The 19,358-nt window shown below is 46.6% G+C and overlaps 1 protein-coding gene across 1 annotated transcript in view; it reads right to left on the reverse strand.

Moving 5' to 3' along the window:
* Positions 1-1,461: 1,461 nt before the first annotated feature.
* Positions 1,462-19,358, reverse strand: part of AXIN1 (axin 1) — an 89,062-nt gene continuing 71,165 nt past the window's right edge. Inside the window, 5 exon segments of the mRNA XM_029576653.1 lie at positions 1,462-1,913; positions 3,791-3,961; positions 4,469-4,490; positions 4,493-4,713; positions 5,594-5,769. Coding sequence (XP_029432513.1) covers positions 1,787-1,913; positions 3,791-3,961; positions 4,469-4,490; positions 4,493-4,713; positions 5,594-5,769 — 717 coding nt within the window. The 3' untranslated portion in view covers positions 1,462-1,786.

Consider the following 19,358-nt stretch of genomic DNA (forward strand, 5'->3'; position numbering starts at 1 on the left):
TCACCATTTTTCTTTTCCATTTTTATTATGGATGTAACCTTGAAGAAGGCAAGGCCACGCTGCAACAACTAACATCCACCACTCAGAGCTAGCGGAGCTCATTCAGACCAACCAGTCCTACTGATTTCATTTTCTCCAATACTACGAAGGCTGGTTCATGTAATAAGATGAGCCATTTTACAGTAAAAAGATGAAAAACAAACCCTTTGGATTAAACAATACAAATTCTATATCTGCACAAATTAAATTGCATTTCTATGCAAATCCCGTGAAAAAAGCAAAGAAGTTTTCACTCCTGCGCCCTCCAGGGTGAAGCTGCAAAGGCCTGCAGGGGACAACTGCAACTACTACAGCTAGAAACAAATGGAAATCAACCCCAATCCAGGCATCCTGGCAATCTTGACACGATCCTCTTAAAATGAGATGCTTGGAGTGGGGGAGGAATTACAGACCAAAATGGGTAGTCATATATAATGTCTGTACATTGGCACAGTCAGTTTTCAGAAATATGGGACTACAGTAAATGATTGCATGGGAAAAAAATTGTGCCTTCAAATGATAAAATCATGAGATATATGAATTCAGGAAAGCCTGGGATAGGCAGAGGATCCCGAGAAGTGAAGGGGAACACCAGGCTTGTCACCTGGTGACAAGATTAACTGGGGTCTGTAGCATAGGGGGCCTTATAAGAACATAAGAAAATGCCATACTGGGTCAGACCAAGGGTCCATCAAGCCCAGCATCCTGTTTCCAACAGTGGCCAATCCAGGCCATAAGAACCTGGCAAAATATCTGCCATCAGATTCTGTTTCAGTATTACCCACCCACATGGGTTGCATCTAAATATCTGTAGGCAAGGTTAATCTCTCAGATCACAAGGGCAGGTGTCTCAGATTGAATCCTAAATTTTCTTTTACTTGGCGCTACACATTCATACACCAAACTGCGCTAAAGACAGAAGTGGCCTGTATTTGAGGGTTTATCCTGCACCTGTATCTTGGGGGGTGGGCAGGGCCTATTATATCTTCAGCCTACATTTGAGGGAGATGAAGGATTATATTTTTCACCTATATTTTATGGGGGTTATGTCCTTGGTCTGTATTTTGAGGGGGAAGGCACTTTGTCATATTTTTAGGCAGGTTATATATCCTTGGCCTGATTTAGAAGAAGGAGGTTATATCTACAGTTTAATTAGAGGGGATATAACCTGGATCAGTAATTAGGGAGACATACATCCTAGGTCAGTAACTGGGGATGAGGGGTATATTCTGTCTGTAATTGCAGGTAGGGGAGCAGGCAGGCATACACTCATTCTGAAGTTGAAGGGTACAGTGTAAAACCTCAGCCAGTATTTAGATGTTTATATCTTCAACATGTGCTATTTTGGGGAAGGGGAGGAGCATTTTCATTTAGTACCTGAAGCCTTTTTGAAATGTATATAACATCACTATTACACAGGAAATATTTTTATTTTTTATTACAATATATCAAAAATATGCAGCTTTAATAAACAAGGTCATATTACAATATCTAACACAATTGTACACTGCTACATTCCGGGTACTCTGGAGATGGGGGTCCTTGCTGGCAGGTCCTTCCGTCCGTAAGGCTGTGTCAGGATGGGAGAAACACAACCCGCAGTCAGCAGAGAGAACCTCGCAGGCACCAGTGCAACCAGCAGTCACACCCAGAATCAACCCGTCCTCCCTTCTCCTCGCTCTTCTTTGCTTCCTTCCTTGATTTCACCAGGATCCTTACTCCAAACTCCTCATACTTCTAAACCAGCTTAATCAATTTTTTCTACTTTCCCAATGATCTTCTCTTCAAAAACAGGTAGGATGGTGTCATTGTCCCGCACCTCCTCAAACACCACTCCACAGTCAAACTCATCGCTCACCTTCTTGAAGTAATACCTGCAGAAGAAGGAAGGGGGGGGTAAGCCAGCTGCCACAAAAACCTGATCCCTGCCGCAAATCTGCTGAAGTGCTGAGCAGTAGTCAGGAACTTATAACTGCATCTGAAAACAGAGGGCAAGACATCCACCCCCCCCCCCCCCCCAGCAGCTTCAGCACAAGCTCTAGCCAAGAGCACATTATAAAGAGTCCATGTCTTCTACACAGATTGTAATTCTAGAGATGTTTGTAGGGAAGGTCTTTTCTCTATAAACTATATCCTACAGAGCGTTAAAAAGAGCAGGACCATTCACATAAACCATATCCAAGAGCATTTTATAGAAAGGGAAGCATGGGAGCAACCGATCTACACAGAATTAGTGGATCATACAATAGAAAACGCCCAGGCCAGGATTAGGAATATCACACGCCTCTAGAAATCCCCGCAGAGAGCCAGAGTGAGATGCATGTCAGGTCATTCACCCGAGTTGAATGTTCTATGCTGTCTATGAACACCTATGCCTCTTCATATAAGAGCAATTACAGTGCCAGCCCAATAGCTCACTGCAGTTTTGGGCATTGCCACATGGAAGGTCCCCAGTTCAATCCCCACATCAAGCCTTTCGCTCCCCCCCAGGTCCAGCTGGGGATGCTGCAGAGGGCAACCCTCACAGTCCCAGGCAGGGAGGGAGTCATGGTCATTATTCAAGGGTGACGCCGAGTGGCTGGATTCAGGGCCCATGACTGCAGGGTTCTGGATGGAGTCCTGGTGCATAGGCCCCGGCCCAGAAACTGTCACTGCAATGACCAGACCCAGGCATGCTGACGGTAAAAACTCGCCGGGAGGCTGTGGATGAGGGACCGGAATACAATAAATCGCTTTGAAAGGATTACATTCCGTCCTACCAGTTCTGTTCCAGGGAGCAAAGCGAACTCTGTATCCTGGAGAAATCACAGTCTCGTTTTCAGTGGTGGGGCCCTGATCTTTGGAAGTAATTGCCTCAGGTCCTTCATCAAGAGAAGGGATATCGTTATCCACCTCCAGACCAATTTTGGGAAAAGGCGGAATATGAAATGCTCATAAGTTACAAATATTTACCTCTTAGGAAAAGTATTAATGCTGCCTCTTTCCAGCAGGCATGAGAGTAAAGGTTGGTTTTTAGTTACGGATTCTGCCGGTTTTGTTGTTTCTATGCTATGTTTGTTTTTTGTGTCCCTAGATTTTGATTTTGCTGTTTTTACTGATGTTATTCTGTAACTCACCAGAGCAAGTACTTCAGATTGATGAGTCATAAACGTGTGTAATTAAATAAAAATAAGGCACAAGGCTCCAGATCCCTGCCCCACGTTCAAATGAGCTGGAGGCAGAGACAAAAAACAATTATAGCACAGCACCTTTTATTTGGAATGACTGGGATCCGGCTCATTCCGAATAATGACATTTTCTGGAAAATGGGAATCTTCTGATAAAAGAATTTCAGATAACGGGAGGTTTTCCGGATAACAGAACACAGGAAGGGAACTGATTTTGGAATAAAGGCCAGAGCCTTTGATTTCTTTGGCCAAAGGCACTTGGTATATCTCCTGCCTTTGCAGTCGTACAGGCTGTATCTGTCATTGTGGGGAAGCAGGGGTGCCCTGCACTTCACTGCTTTCATGCTTGCCAAGGCACAGGCTTCCTGTGGCTCGGCACGGACAGCAACCATCACAGAGTGCTTTATAAACTGCAGAGAGAATCACGGATTCTCACAGAAGTGTCTTCCAAAGCCCTTTATAGAAGCAGGACACTGCAACTTTCATACAAACTGCAATCCAACGAAGCTTCCTAGGACGAGAAAATGCATTGGAAACACATGACTTTTACATCACTGCCCTGGACTTCCATTCCTGTCTCGTACCTGTAATTGCCTTTCTTGGTCAGCAGTTCTTTAAACTGCCCTAGTGTGACCACTCGCCCCTTGACCAGCGTTCTGTAAGGGATGGGCTCCCCGCAGAAGTAATACGCTACTACAATGTTGTCACATGGCACTGATGCACTGCTGACCGGCGTCTTCTTTTGCGGCTTGAACCTGGAACAGAAAAAAAAACACATTTTCCGGGATCTGATGGACAAAGAATTCAGGAAGCTACAGAAAAAGAGAGGTTATAAAAAGGGGTTATAAATCAGCGGAGCCCATTTAGTGTAATTCTGCACTGGTGTCATTCCATCAGTAAGATTCTCAAGCAAAACTCAGATGCGGAATTACAGTGTCTGATCTTGAGGAATGCGCTTCCTAACAGTTACACTGACTAACATCTATTTATTTCGAGCTATACTAATAGGTTGTGAACAGAAACCAGCACCCTATTCACATTTTAACCCTGTGTATCTCCGATAAGGAAATTCTCTTCCCCATTCTCCCTGCAGTCTGTGCGTCATGGGTAAGGGAGCTCTCTCCCTCCTCTCTTTGCTGGTCTTCCCTAGTGGCTCTGTGTTACTGATAAGGAAGCCCTTCCCCCCCCCCCCCCTCTAGTCTTCACTGGTAACTTTGAGTTACTGATAAGGAAGATCCACCTTCTTTCCTTATGCAGGTTACCTCTGTTTGGGTGGCAGTTTGTAGCTTTCTTCTCCTCTTCCTCCAAGCGCCGCCGGGCCTCTTCCAGCTGGGTGAGAGGATTGGGTGCTGGGTTGGGTGGCATTGTGGGGTCTTGAATGAAGGGATGCGATGGCTGTGCTGTGTTACGAAGCTGCGCACTAACCCACGGGTGCACGGCACCAGGTCGCTCGATGGACAGAGGTCTGGACACATCATGTACCATCTGCTTCTTAACACCTGAGGAGCTATCAAGCGCAAGACAAGAAAGAAATACTAAATACAGAAGTGCAGTTCCACCAGATAAAATGAAGTTTCTTTCCAGACTGAGGCAGAGCTGGAAAAGGACATGCAATTATATGCACCATGCCAAAGCCTTAATTACGTTAACATTGGTTGGATGATCTTCCTTACAGGGTACTTCAATGGAGGGCATTTGGCTTTCTATGGCAGTTGACAGGCACTATAGCAGAGTGCCAATATCATCACAGAGTTATTATGGCTCTAGTTGATGAACTAGTGAATGCCGTACCCAGCTAGCTGAAGAAATTGAAGCTGTGCTCGTGTTTTGGAACATTATGTCTTCGATTCTTATGTCTGGTGATCTGCCTGGGGCATCACACAGTTCAGACTTCCTAAGGCGTGCTTTGAAGTGTCAGAGGCCAGCACAGATATGTTTTGGACACTGAACAGTCTTGAAAGGACCAGCTTTCCTGATATGTCATGGTCTGATATTACAAGAAGAGCTGATTTCACGCCATAAATATTTAACTAACCAACAGCAGTTGCTAAGAAAATGCCTTTGGACTTTTTGTCCCCATGGGAATGTGGCCTGCAACAAAATTTCATAAATCTTTGGCTTCCAACGCACAAAATAGCTGGCATGAAAGGAGGCAACGTGCTGCAGTGAGAAGGCTTGCGGCAGATGGGGAGAGAAATGCGCAGCAGGAAAGCAGCATTTAATAACGCCATCCCTGTGCGTGCTGCTGGCTCGCCACCTCTTGTCAGCCAGTGCCCCCTCGCACACTGCCCCTGGCCTGGCAATCACCCAATCAGTCATCAGTCTAAGTCTGCAAGGCCCCTCAGAGGCCACCGGCTGCCAGTGCCGGTGCTGCGCAGGCTCCTTACCCGTGGCTCGCTTTCTTGTGCCTGCTGATCTCTTTTTCTCCCTCCGTTATCCACTGTAGGGATTTTCTGGTTACGGTCTGAATCCTCGGAGGCACCGGCGTTTCGTGGCTGGTGCTTTCACTTTTGCCCAAATCCATCTTCTTTGCATTGCGCTTTGAGAGCAGACTGTTTTTCCACTGAAAGAAGCAAGCAGCATTGGGGTTATAAATCAGCAAACCCACGACCAGCACCAGGGCCATTAACACCTCTCCTCTGGCTACAAAACTACCCCAGTGCCTCTGCAGCCTAGCCAATGACGCTTCATGCAGAATGCCTCAAGAGCCTGCCATCGGATCACCCCAACGTTGCACAGCTCTTCCTGTGACTTACACATTAGCAAATGTAAACATCCTGTCTGTCTGACTCACACATTAACTTCCAAATATTGATATACATCTACCAAATCACCTCTCTGCCTCCTCCTTCCCAAAGTAAAGCTCACTTATCTGTCTTTTGATAAAAGCTAGTCTTCAAACTTGAGTACTCTAGTTTGCAGCGTTAATGTAGGGAGCCCCAACGTGTACCCATACTCCTGATGTGAACTCCCTGCACCTATATACATTAGTAAAATAACGGCCACATTTTTATGTAACCGAGTACACCGGATAACCAATGCACTAGGACATTGTTCTGGCATTTGTAACTAGTCTACAGTGTCATTCAGCAATCTGTCATGTCACAACGCTAATTTGCTTAAACAGCTGCCTTATGCACAGTGCATCTGCTCCCACTGCCAATGAGCGTTCACCAGTTTCTTTTTTTGCCCATCCGAGTCCACTTTACTCTACATCCATTCCACATCCTCACTTGTCACTTATTGCACGCCTTATTGTGTTTGAAAATGTAGCAAGATTTTCACTCTGCAGTCCTTCTTCACTTTCAAATATGGCAAGCGGCAAACGGAGCTAACACGGGCTCCTATGCCACATTACTTGTTTCACCTGACCCATTCACAGCTAAGGACCATCTGATCTATCTTCAGTCCACTTTTCTGTCTTTACATGTTTTCTCACATATGCCTGAGTATCTGATCTTTCTCAACAAACTGTATCAGCCTACAGTGCCTTGTAAACATTTTCATGCCTCCATACATTTCTTTACATTTTGCTGTCTAAAAAATACAAATCAAATGCATTAAAATAGGCTCCGCCCCCCGCTGATCGCCACAACGTATTCTACACTTTTAGTATGAAAAAACAATCAGAGACGTTATTTCGAAAGTAATTCAGAATATAAACACAAAAACCTTGACTGCACAAGTCTTCGCATTCCTAGACTCAGTACTTGACGGAAGCCCCTTTCGTGGCAGGAAAAGCCAGGAGTCATTGAGGGTAAGGGCCTACAGACTTTTAGGTGAATTTTATAAGCTCGCACGGGCCGGCGCGCGCCAAGAGGATTTTATAGCGGCCCGTGTGCGCACGTGTCTCCCGCTGTGCGCGCAAAATAAAAAACTTAACAAGAAGGGGAGGGGCGTGGGCACGTCAGGGCCTGGCCAGTGTAAATACTTAGACGCACTGGCGCGCGCCGGTGTCCCCTGCCGCGAAACTTCACTTCTGCTACAAAAAATATTTAGGCAAGTCAGCGGAGTTTTAAGGGACGGGGTTAATGGGTGGGGGTGGAAGAGAGGCTATTAAACTAGGGGGAGGGGTTTTGGAAGTCCCGTCCCTTAACTGGGAGGACGGCGAGCGTCATCCGCGTGCATCCCTTGTAAAGATTCCCCACTTACACAGCAGATACGGGATTTGTCGCACCTGCGCGCGTACTTCATAAGATGGCCGCATCTCTGGGCGCGGGCCGATGAATACTTGCGCCGCCGCGCCTGTTTAAAAAGTTGCCATCCCTGCATAGTGGGACGGTGCGGTTTTTGCCCGTTCATCTTGGCAGAGGTCAAGCTCTTTCCAGTTGGTGTGGGATCCAAGTCTACTGTATTCAGCTTTGGGCTTTTAACTGGTCCACGTGAGGACATTTACTTTCATCGTGCTTAGCCACTCCGTTGTTGCTTTTAGTCCCAGGTCTAGGGCAGACTGGGACAGGTTTTCCTCCAGGGTTTGCCTGTCCTTGCAGCACCCCATCTTTCCCTCACGCTTCACAGGCCTCCCTGCTGCTGCAAAGCATCCCCATGACATCAGGCGGCTTCCACCATGTAAGGATGACATCACGCGGCTTCACTGTAAGGATGGCGTTAGCATAAAAAACACAGCACATCCCTTAGTAGGGAGAACCAAGAAGTTCCACTTTGGTTTCATCAGAGGACAAAATCTTCTCTCATGCCTGCAGTATTCCCCCGAGTTTTGTTTTTTTTTGCAAACGCTATGCTGCACATTATATTGCTTTCTTCATCTTTTTCTAGCATCCTTTCTGCCACTCTCTGAAACAGGCCGTGTTTGTAGGAGTAACTGTGAAATTGTTAAACAATCAACATTTTCCCCGGTCTGAGACCTCTCTGGTTCTTTAAAGTAATCTTTGGCCTCACAGGTGACCTTCCGCAGCCCGTTTCCTTAACCCACAGCTACAGACTTTGGAAGGATGGCTGATCGGGGCAGTGTCTTGTTGGGGGTGCCCAAACTGTTTCCACTTTACAGTGATGGACGTGACAGTGCCCCCACGGGCGATTCAAACATTTTATACAGCTTCCCCTAATCTGTACCTTGAATAAGGTTATCCCTGAGTTCTTTCGGCAGCTCCTTGGTTGCCATGTTGTGACCTTTGCTTCAAATTCACTTCGTATAACAGGAACCGCTTGATTCAAATCAGGTCAACTACTGGGACTGGACACAGTTGGGCTCTATTTCACTTATTATCGGCCTTGTTAAGGCAATTTTTAATCAAAGCTACTTTGGGTTTGCTATAATAAAGGGTGTGAAGAATTATGCAATCAAGACAATTTTTTAAATTCATAATTACTTTTGGAATATTTCTAAAATTACTCTTTTACGGTGAATGTGTATAGTATGTTATGTTGATCAGGTGAAACAAGCTCTTATTTTAAAGCATTTGCATTCTTTAGACAGCAGAATGTGAAAAATGTACAGAGGGGTGAAGATTTTGCAAGGCATATCTTTGGCAAAGTCTAAGTATGCAAAGGCTTTCCTTGTCTAAGCCCTTTGTAGCTTTCCAAAAAAGTTCATACACATATTGAACGCTGGTAAGACAAAAGATAAAATAGGTGAATTTAGTGTTACTGCTCCCAAGAATCAAACATGCTAAGTCAACCATTTTTCTTCAGCATCTGCAAAGCAACTAGTTTGACAGGACTAATTTACTCTGGAAGCCATGCAGAATATGTGCAATTGTTTCTTTATACAACACTTCTTTCATTTATTAATGCTACAAAAGATTTTTCCTGAACCAGATAGTGGGGCTATGTAACAGTGTACCAGATACAAAATTAATGCCACTTTTAGAAGTATCTTCCAGCCTTGCCTGAAGAGGGGCATTTGCAGCTTAAAAGCATCTGTAAGGCCTACAAAGCTATCATCCTTGTTTGGATTTCTTTTAACTAATTTCAACAATTTCCTTGTTATAGGTGTCGAGCAGACAGCCCAAAAATTACCTGGCTCAGTCCTTTCAATCTTGTGAAAGAGAAGTGTGCCAGTCAGCAAAAAGAATTGGAGAAATTTACTTACCTGTAATTTTGTTTTCCTTAGTGTAGACAGATGGATACAGGACCAATGGGTATAGTGTACTCCTGATAGCAGTTGGAGACGGATCAGATTTCAATCTGACGTCAGCCCTAGTACATATACCCCTGCAGGAAGTGCAGCTCTTCAGTATTCTTCTCGAAAAGCAATTGTGGATATATGTATGACTGAATAATTTGAATAACTTGATTAACTTTATAACTTGGTTAATTTGCTTAATTTGAACTGCTTGAATTGGCTATAGCTGGAGACCGCCAGTGCCCTCAACCGAGAAACGTCGACACCCAGTAGGATGGATGTCCTAGTTGGAGGAAAGCATGGCTTACCCTTGAATCACTCGCTCCCGGGGATGTCCCCCGAGAATTCCATGAGTAACGGCAGCCGTGGGTGGGATGCTGAGTCCATCTGTCTACACTAAGAAAAAACGAAATTATCAGGTAAGTAATTTCTCCATTTCCTAGCGTGTGGCAGATGGACTCGGGAGCAATGGGATGTAAAAAAGCTACTCCCGAACCGGGTGGGAGGCTGCCCGTCACCCACTTAGTGCTGCCCTTGCAAATGCTGTGTCCTCTCGAGCCTGAACATCCAGGCGGTAAAATCTGGAGAAGGTGTGGATGGAGGACCATGTCGCCGCCCAACAGATCTCGGCGGGTGACAGCATCTTGGTTTCCGCCCAGGACACTGCCTGGGCTCTAGTGGAATGGGCCTTGACTTGTAAAGGCGGTGGCTTGCCTGCTTCTACGTAGGCCGCCTTGATGACTTCTTTGATCCAGCGGGCTATGGTTGCTCGTGAGGCCGCTTCCCCTTGCTTCTTCCTGCTGTGAATGACAAATAAATGGTCCATCTTTCGTATGGATTCCGACCTTTCCAGGTATCAGACTAGGAGTCTGCCGACGTTGAGATGGTGCAGACTGCGAGCCTCTTCCGAATTCTTATGCTCATCAGGTGATGGTAGCGAGATGGTTTGGTTGAGATGGAAGTGAGACAGCACTTTGGGGAGGAATGACGGAACTGTGTGTAACTGGATGGTTCCCAGGGTGAGTCTGAGTAGGCTGTTAATTACTGCCCCCGAGTATCCACTCTTCCTCAGGTGAGTCCTCTCAATGGCCAGCCCGTGAGAGAGAATCGAGCTGGATCCTCGTGGAGGATCGGTCTCTGTTGGAGCAGATCTCTGTGTGGAGGTAGCGGGAGGGGCTCCCTGTCAGCAGTCTTCGCATGTCTGCGTACCACGGTTTTTCTTGGCCAGTCCGGGGCCACTAGAAGTACTGGTCCCCTGTGGTGTTCTATCTTATGAATGATTGTGTCCAATAGGGGCCACGGCGGGAAGGCGTATAACAGAGTCTCCTGTGGCCAGGTCTGTACCAGGGTATCGATTCCCTAGGACTAGGGTTCCCGCCTGCGGCTGAAGAAGCTGGGCACTTGGGTGTTGGACCGGTTTCCCCACGAGGTCCATGGTTGGTGTTCCCCAACGGTTTACTATCAATTGGAATGCTGTGGTCGACAGCCTCCATTCTCCTGGGTCTAGACTTTCTCTGCTGAGGTAACCCGCAGTGACGTTGTCTTTCCCCATGATGTGGACGGCTGAGATTTCTTGAAGATTCGCTTCTGCCCATGACATTAAGGGGTCTTTTTTCAGAGACACCTGTTGGCTTCTGGTTCCTCCCTGACCATTGATGCAGGCCAATGTTGTGACGTTGTCCGCGATTACTCTGACCACTTTGTAGTTCTGGGACAGTGGATTCCATCATGATAGTAGTGAGCATTGTAGGGGTCTCATGTGAGCTCTTGCCCATGGCACTACTTCCAGTGTGGATGCCATGAGGCCGAGGACTTGGAGGTAGTCCCATGCCGTGGGGCGAAGTTCACTCAACAGGGTTCGTAACTGGGTCATCAGTTTTGATCTCCTTGTCGGTGTCAGGATGACCTTGTCTTGTTTGGTGTCGAACCGGACTCCCAAGTATTCTAGAGATTGGGAGGGCTACAGACAGCTCGTTTGTGCTGACCACCCACCCGAGGCTCTCCAGTAGAGTTTTGACTCTGTTGGTTGCCTGGTGGCTTTCCTCTGGGGATTTTGCCCTGATCAGCCAATTGACTAGATAAGGGTGTACGCGGATTCCTTCCTTCCTCAGTGTTGCTGCCACCACCACTATGATCTTGGTGAACGTCCGGGGTGCAGTGGCTAACCCAAATGGTAGTGCCCGGAATTGGTGGTGACGGTCCAGGACCGTGATGCGTCGAAAACGCTGATGCTCTTGTAGGTAGGCTTCAGACAGATGCAGGGATGTAAGGAACTCTCCCGGTTGTATCGTCCTTATTACTGAGCATAGGGTTTCCATGCGGAAGCGAGGAATCTTCAGGTGACGGTTGACCGCCTTGAGGTCCCAGGATGGGCCTGAACATTCCTTCTTCTTCTTGGAACGATAAAATAGATGGAATAATGTCCAGTATTTATTTGTTGTGGAGGCACCGGTGTTATAGCCTCTAAGGCTAGCAATCTGGTCAGTGTAGTTTCCACTGCCATCCTCTTGGAAGGGTCGTGGCAGGGAGATTCCACAAACTTGTCTGGAGGGAGTGGTGGAAATCCAGGTAATATCCCTCTCGAATGATGGATAGGACCCACTTGTCCGAAGTTATCTCAATCCATCTTTGGTAGAATAGGACAAGTCTGCCCCCTATGGCTTCTTCCTTTGGTTGTGCTTGTTCCGAAAGGACTGGCTTCGGCCTGTGGGGTGGACCGCTTGATATGTGCTTCTATATGGGTTGAAGCACTGTGATCCTCTGCCCCTGGAAGTTCGGGGGAAGGGTCGCTGGTTTCTCTTATTCCTGTCCTCCGGTAGCCGCAGCAGTGGGGACTCACCCCATTTGTTGGCTATTTTCTCTAGTTCGCTTCCGAACAGGAGGGTTCCCTTGAAGGGCATCCTTGTGAGTCTCGTTTTGGAAGATGCGTCGGCCGACCAGTTTCAGAGCCAGAGTTGTCTTCTGGCTGCCATGGCGGATGACACTCCTCTAGCTGCGGTGCGCATCAGATCAGAAGCGGCATCTGCGAGGAATGATACTGCTGGTTCCAGGGCCTCCCCAGGAATGTTGTTCCTGGTCTGTGATAAGCAGACGCGTGTCACCACGGCACAGCAGGCCGCGATCTGTAAAGACATAGCGGAGACGTCAAAGGACTGTTTGAGGATAGATTCCAGACTTCTGTCTTGAGCGTCCTTGAGTGCTGCTCCTCCCTCCACTAGGATAGTAGTACGCTTCGGGACCGCGCAGACCATGGCATCCATGGACATGCCAGGAGATTTTTGGCGACTGGGTCCAGAGGGTACATGGCTGCCAGAGCACGCCCCCCTTTGAACGTAGTTTCCGGGGCATCTGATTCCAGGTCAATTAGTTGCTGGATGGCTTATAATAGTGGGAAATGACGGGAGGTCTGATGGAGTCCCTCTAGTAGGGGGTTCGTCTTAGGTTCCCCTGAGACACTTGTTCCCGGGATAGCAAGTTCTTTTAAGCTGTGTGTGACCAGGTCTGGAAGGTCGTCCGTGGTGAAGAAGCGCCTCATGGTTCGATGGGGTTCTGTCCCCGGAGGGAGTTCCTCTTCCTCCAGGGGTTCTGACTCCTCATCTGAGATGACCGTATCCATGAAGGTGGGGCTTCTGGGCAGTGGGATCACTTCCCTGGGCATAGAGGGTCCCGGGACGTTGAGGTCTTCTGGTGGTGCTTGTGGCCATATTATAGGATGCCCCGGTTGCATGTGGACTAAGGTATGCAGACCTTTGAAGAATTCTACCCAGGAGATAGATGCTGGGTCTAGACTAAGGGGCGTCGTGTCCCTGGGGAGCCCCGTTTGAGGGGGGGTCCCGCTGTGCAATGCTAGGTCCAGCATACTGTTTGAGAGGCTGGAACCCGTTACCGGCTGGGGAGGGCCATGAGTTGGGTCCCCTAGGGCCTCTTCACACTGCATACACAGGGCCGTGGCCTCCTCATGCTGTGCAGCTCTAATGTGGCATGCTGGGCAAAGGCCCTGAGCCTTGAGTTTCTTTTCCGGTGGTGCCATGGCTTCTGCGCGTAAATACAGTTGTGCGCTCCGGTGTGTCGGAGTTGTGCGTGTAGATTTGTTGCGCGCTCAGGGAGATGTGCGTGCTGTTGTGCGCACACATTGAGTTGTGCGCCCGGCATAGTAAGCGCGTGGCTATGCACGTCGTCTGTGCGCATGGTACTTGTGCGCACGACGTTGTGTGCACAAGGTATCTGTGAGCACGGATCTGGGCGGCGAACAGATCAAAATGGTGACGGCGACCTCGCGGACAATATGGCGACCACCTTGGAGGGTCTCCATGTGGAAGGACCCTCGGATCTAACTGGGGTCTAGACCTGCTAGGGCAGATCAACCCGGTGGCACTGGTCCCGGCTGGTGACCTGTGCGACTCCCCGAGCTTCGGGGACCGTAGACTTTTAATTAGATTTCTAACTTACCTTGTCTCGGCGCTTCCCGGTCTCGTTCCGGGCGGTCTCTGGCTGCGGGGGGAGAGGGAAAATACCTTCACCGCCGCACTTGAGGTTGCACCCGCTGCCTCTCAGCCTCACCCGATGTCGGGGGCTAGGTCCCCGCCGAGGGTCGGCCGCCGGACCGAGGCTTACCTCCGAGGGATCGCGGAAATCACCTCGGAAATTCTCAACTGGGGGAGGGACCCAATGGGTGTCACCGCAGGAGAGCGGGGCTCATCTGTAGAGGTAAGATTTCAACTTATTCTTTTGGTTTTCTTTGGTGAAATTACTCTAACGCTGTGCGAGCGTGCATAGAGTCCCTAACTGCTATGGAGACGGAAAAACTTGGAGAGCTGCACTTCCTGCAGGGGTATACATACTAGGGCTGACGTCAGATTGAAATCTGATCCATCTCCAACTGCTATCAGGAGTACACTATACCCATTGGTCCTGAGTCTATCTGCTACATGCTAGGAAATTCAGTGTTTCAGAAGTATTTTCAGGGGATAAAAAGCAAGAGGATCTCAGCCTGCCTATCCTCCTCTGCCTAACCCCAACCCCACCCCCTTCCCGTTCCAAGACCCTTCTTCTGCAGTTCTCACACACACTCCTCTATTCCCAGACCTTTCTCCACAAATGCACCCTTACTCTCCATTCCTGTCCTCCCCACCTTCCATTTCCAGATCTTCCCCACAAGGCCTGACATTCTTAGCTCCTCCTCTCAAGTTCCAACACCATAACCCCCCCCCCCACACACACACACACACAGCTTTTCCAGCCCCTTACCGAGTCCTTTATTACCAGACTCTATCCCCAGTTCAATCCTCTGCTCGCTGTTTTTATGGTTACACTGTCATATCATAAGCCAGCCAGAGGATCCTGCTTCCTCAGAAACTTCTATAGCACAAGAGCAATCACATCTGTATTCAAGATGGATGTTTGGGGGTTTGTTTTTTTAATTTTCTCCAAGTTTCCTACCACATACATCCTTCCAAGGTTGCAGAGAAACATGGAAAGTTTCATCAAGCTGATGCATTTTTCCTATCTATTGAAATACTGTAGAGCCTTCTGCATCTCTGACTCCACCTGCCCTTGCTTCTTGCACCATTAAGGATCCTCAGTTGTTGTCTCAGACTTTCTTGAATTGTATTACTGTTTTGCATCCCTCTACCAGCCTCACCCTCTGCTTTTCCACTAGAGGGCTGTTACCTTTTCTCTGGAGGCCAGTTATCCCCCTCCCCACCACAGATCTAAGGGAAATATGAGGTCATAAAACGTACCCTAGCAGGGTCAACAAAAGGCAAAGCAACTCTCCATCCCTCCAGCATGACAGAAAGATCAGGCAATGCTCTCTCGTCAGGATAACCAATAAGTGAAGAACCACTGCAGATCAAGCACTCTAACCCTCCAGCATGACAGAAAGATCAGGCAATGCTCTCTCATCAGGATAACCAATAAGTGAAGAACCACTGCAGATCAAGCACTCTAACCCTCCAGCATGACAGAAAGATCAGGCAATGCTCTCTCATCAGGATAACCAATAAGTGAAGAACCACTGCAGATCAAGCACTCTAACCCTCCAGCATGACAGAAAGATCAGGCAATGCTCTCTCGTCAGGATAACCAATAAGTAAAGTGCCACTGCATATCAAGCACTATAACCCTCCAAGTACCAAGAGATCAGGCATATCCAATTCTTCCATGGTCGCCCTGAGGTCAGGCTTTCATGGCTCACAAAGAGATTGATTTTATGGACTTGGATACGTAGATAAATCATTAATTCATTATGTAAATTGACATTCTAGTTCACTTGATCCACTATATTTGCGCTCACGAGTTGCAATGCCTCCCTTTATCTATGCTGACAAACCGCCATACTTGTTGTTTCTGTACAACACATTTCAACAGCATCTAGTCCTTACTGTTATCCTAGAGTAGGCCTAGGATTTCCTCACTGTCAATGTCTATTAACTCTGACAACAGTCAGGAGCAAGGTGCTCTGCTTCTGAAACGAACCACATCAAGTCCATTAACAGGGCTCTCCTCCAAGATTTTCTCTCTCAGCCCTACTCCCTCCCCTTTCACAGGTCTTTTCTGCCACTACCAACAGGAGCAGCCCCTCAATTATCGAATGAAACCCATCTGGGCAGGGCACAACAGAGATTATCCACATTTTTATATTCTTTCCAATACTTAAAGGAAACATATTTACTTTCTTTCTTTTAGCTAAATAAACATTAAGTTGTAAAACCCTTTAGGTGAGGTATTGCAAGATTCATACGGAAACCAAAATTTTACAAAAATCAAAAATGCAAATGCATAACTTTTAAAACTGAAATAAAAATAGAGAAGGATGATATAGACTATCAGGTTTACTGTAAAATAAACTGACAGCAAGGAAAATTCCTATACCTTTGCACTCAACAACCAGTACCATAGGGACATTCTTCAGCCGTATCACAAAAGTAGGGTCTTCCATTTTTGGTTTAAACTGATTTTCACCCATAAATTCCTGGATTTTTTCCAAAGGTGCAATTTGGCATAAACGATTTTCACCCTAAATTTATGCCGATGCAGTGCTGCCAGAAGCCAGTGCAGGCAAAAGTTCGTGCTGCACTTCAGGTCTCTCGCTGGTGAAAGTGGTTGCCCTCCAGCCAAAATCAAATGCCTCTAAATCCAGCCCCCTCCCCTCCAGCCAAAGCGCCAGCTGTCCTGTCCAGTTCCACCGCTGCAATGAGGCAGAAGTGACCCTCCCTCCACCATGGAAGCACTTTCCGGCAGGCTCTCTGGTTCCACGCAGACGCAGGAGGGGGGCAGTGCTGCACTGCAGAGAGTGGGAGCCCCAACGTTAGCATTTCTACCGAGGGAAGAGGAGCCTGGAGCCACCACTGCAGGTAAATGCTGTCTGAGTGGGAAGGGGGGGAGGAAAGATGGAGAGGGGATAGGGTGATTCTTGAAGCGGAAAAAGAGGGAGGATTCTTGAGGGGAGAGCGGGGTAAGGAGAGATTTGGACATTGTAAAAGCAGGAGGAGACCCTAGACCCCTTAGGTTGGGTATGTGTTATTAAAATTTCGGTGAGGGAAACCAAGATGGCCACTGCCTAGCAGATGTGTTTCGGTGCACCTCCTGAAGCTTTCCTGCGGTTTCCTTTTAACTTTGCCTGTTTCTTCTGTCATTATGGGGAAACAGAAAGGACTTATTCAACAGTCTAAGGCGGTTGGATTGCCGGCTTCCCTGCATCAAACAGTGCCAGAACTCTTACCAGCCCATAATTTGGCGTCCTGTGCCAGCATGGCTGGACTTGGGGATGCCAGCCCGTCGGCAGCTGAAGTTTCTCTTAGCCCAGATAGCCGCTCCACTCCGTGCCCTTCTGTCGGAGCCGCCACTTCAGTTGATTTTTTTCTCCGAAGCAGTTAAATTTGTAAATAGCTCCCTTTCTTCGCAGAACTCTGCTTCTTCCATCTTATGGAAGCAGGATCGGCGTCAGTTGTCAAAGGGTGAGTCCAGGAGTCTCGGGACGCACAGAATGCTGTTATGGGAACTGTTACACAACTCTCATTGCCAGCTGACATACCTGTTGAGAATCGAGGGGACTCAATTTTGTCTACTATGACTCCTGTATTGGATCTGGACATTCCTGCTAAACCTCCAGTTATTACTTTGGATTCTCTTTGGATGGTAATGATGTCCATTAATAAATCTGTCACATCTTTAGTCTCGCTGACTATTGACGTGTAATAATTTTCAATCTCAAGAGTCTCGCCTCAGTTCTCTGAAGAAGAAGGTGCTTGAGGAAGAAGTGTCTATTGCTAAGGTTCAAGAAGTTCAGGTTAATATTATTAAAGACCTATCGTCTACTTCTCGTAGAACTGAAAACATCAATTCTCTTAGATCTCATGATTTGAGAATTGTGAACTTTCCACAGATTTCTCTTAATACACCTCCTGAGTTATTTTTAGCTTACTTAAAAGAAGTCTTAAAGATCCCAGAGACTGCATTGTCTCCTATGGAAAAAATCTTTTTTTCTTTCAGCTCCTAAAAGATCAATGGATAATGCTGTGATGGATGTACCTGTTAACACAATTCCTTGAAAATTCTGATGAAGGAAATGTGATTGGCCATGCTACCCTATTGGTGACTTTTTTTTTGCAAGATCGTGATAATGTTTTTCGTCTTTATTTTTGTAATAAGGATGTTTTGTTTAAAGGTCAGAAGATATGGATGTCTCGGGACATATCAAAAGCAACACAGGAACAAAGGAAGAAATTTTTAGCCATGAAAGACTGTTCTTTCCTTAGGAGCCACTTGCATTATTCACTATCCTTGTAAATGTATGATTCTTCCAAATTCATGTTTTTTGATCCTAGTCAGCTTAAAGAATTTTTAGATGCAAGATAGGGGGTTGTGATTTCTTCTTCCTCTCTTTAAGTGGAATTTTTTATGAATGGGCGGTTTTCTGCTATGTAGCTTCCATCCTTATTTGGTCCTATTTTGGTTTATATTATAGCCTTTCCCTATGGCTTTTTCCTACTCCCCCCCCCCCCCCCCATATTATTGGGGTCTAATTACATAGCTGTAATTTCCTATATTTTTTTTCTTTTGTTGTTTCATTACTATGTAAATTGTCTTTTTTTTCCTTTGTCAAATATTTTATATATTTGATTTAAAATCTAATAGAGTTAAAATAAAATTCGGCTGGAATGGATGTTTTCACATTAGTGTCCATTTACGTTCCCAATCAAGATCAAGAAGCATTTTTCTTTCTATTAAACATCTATTGGATTCTCATGGGGAAGGACTTTTAATAATGGGTGGGAATTTTAATTTTACTCTTCACCCTAGACTGGATAACTCATGCCCTCTAGCACCTCACTGAAAGGGCTGAGGAAAATAATGTCATCTCTCCTGAGTGACTGCTTGATGATGTCTGGAGGCACAGAAATCAGACCTCTCACACATACACTTTTTATTCTGCATTACATACTACTTATTCCCGTATAGATTATTTTCTAGTTGATGAAATCTTACTCGGGTATCTAATGTGGGGATTGGTCCTATCACTTGGTTGGATCATGCCCCAGTATGGTTAGACCTGTTTTTTCGGGATGCAGGTGGGGGGCGGCAGCATTTCTGGCACCTGAATGAATACTTATTTAAAGACAATCTATTTGTACAAACTTTGGGGGGTCATTTACCGGAATATTTTCAATCCAATTGTCATTCCTCTGTCTCTCCAGATATGGTGTGGGAATGTTCTAAGGCTGTGGTGAGATATCTAGAGCAGTTGCCTGCAAGAAGGCAAAGGAGAGGAGGAGGTTGCTTTTAATATCTAAACTAGAGCACCTTACTCATCAATATATGCAAAAGCAGTCTAAGCTTGTTTATCATCAGCTACTTGGTGTTAAAACTGAATTACAGCGGCTTGACGATGATCAGCTTGCGTACCGCCTAGATATAATTAAGCAGGCTTATTTTGAAGAAGATAATAAAGCTGGTAAGCTATTGGCTCGCCAATTAAAAGCAAAAGAGCCCAGAGGTCAATTACTAAAATTAAAGATGCACAGGGACGTATCTGTACTATGTCCTCTGAGATTCGGGACTGTTTA

Source organism: Rhinatrema bivittatum, chromosome 14 (assembly GCF_901001135.1).
Source record: "Rhinatrema bivittatum chromosome 14, aRhiBiv1.1, whole genome shotgun sequence".
NCBI lineage: Eukaryota > Metazoa > Chordata > Amphibia > Gymnophiona > Rhinatrematidae > Rhinatrema > Rhinatrema bivittatum.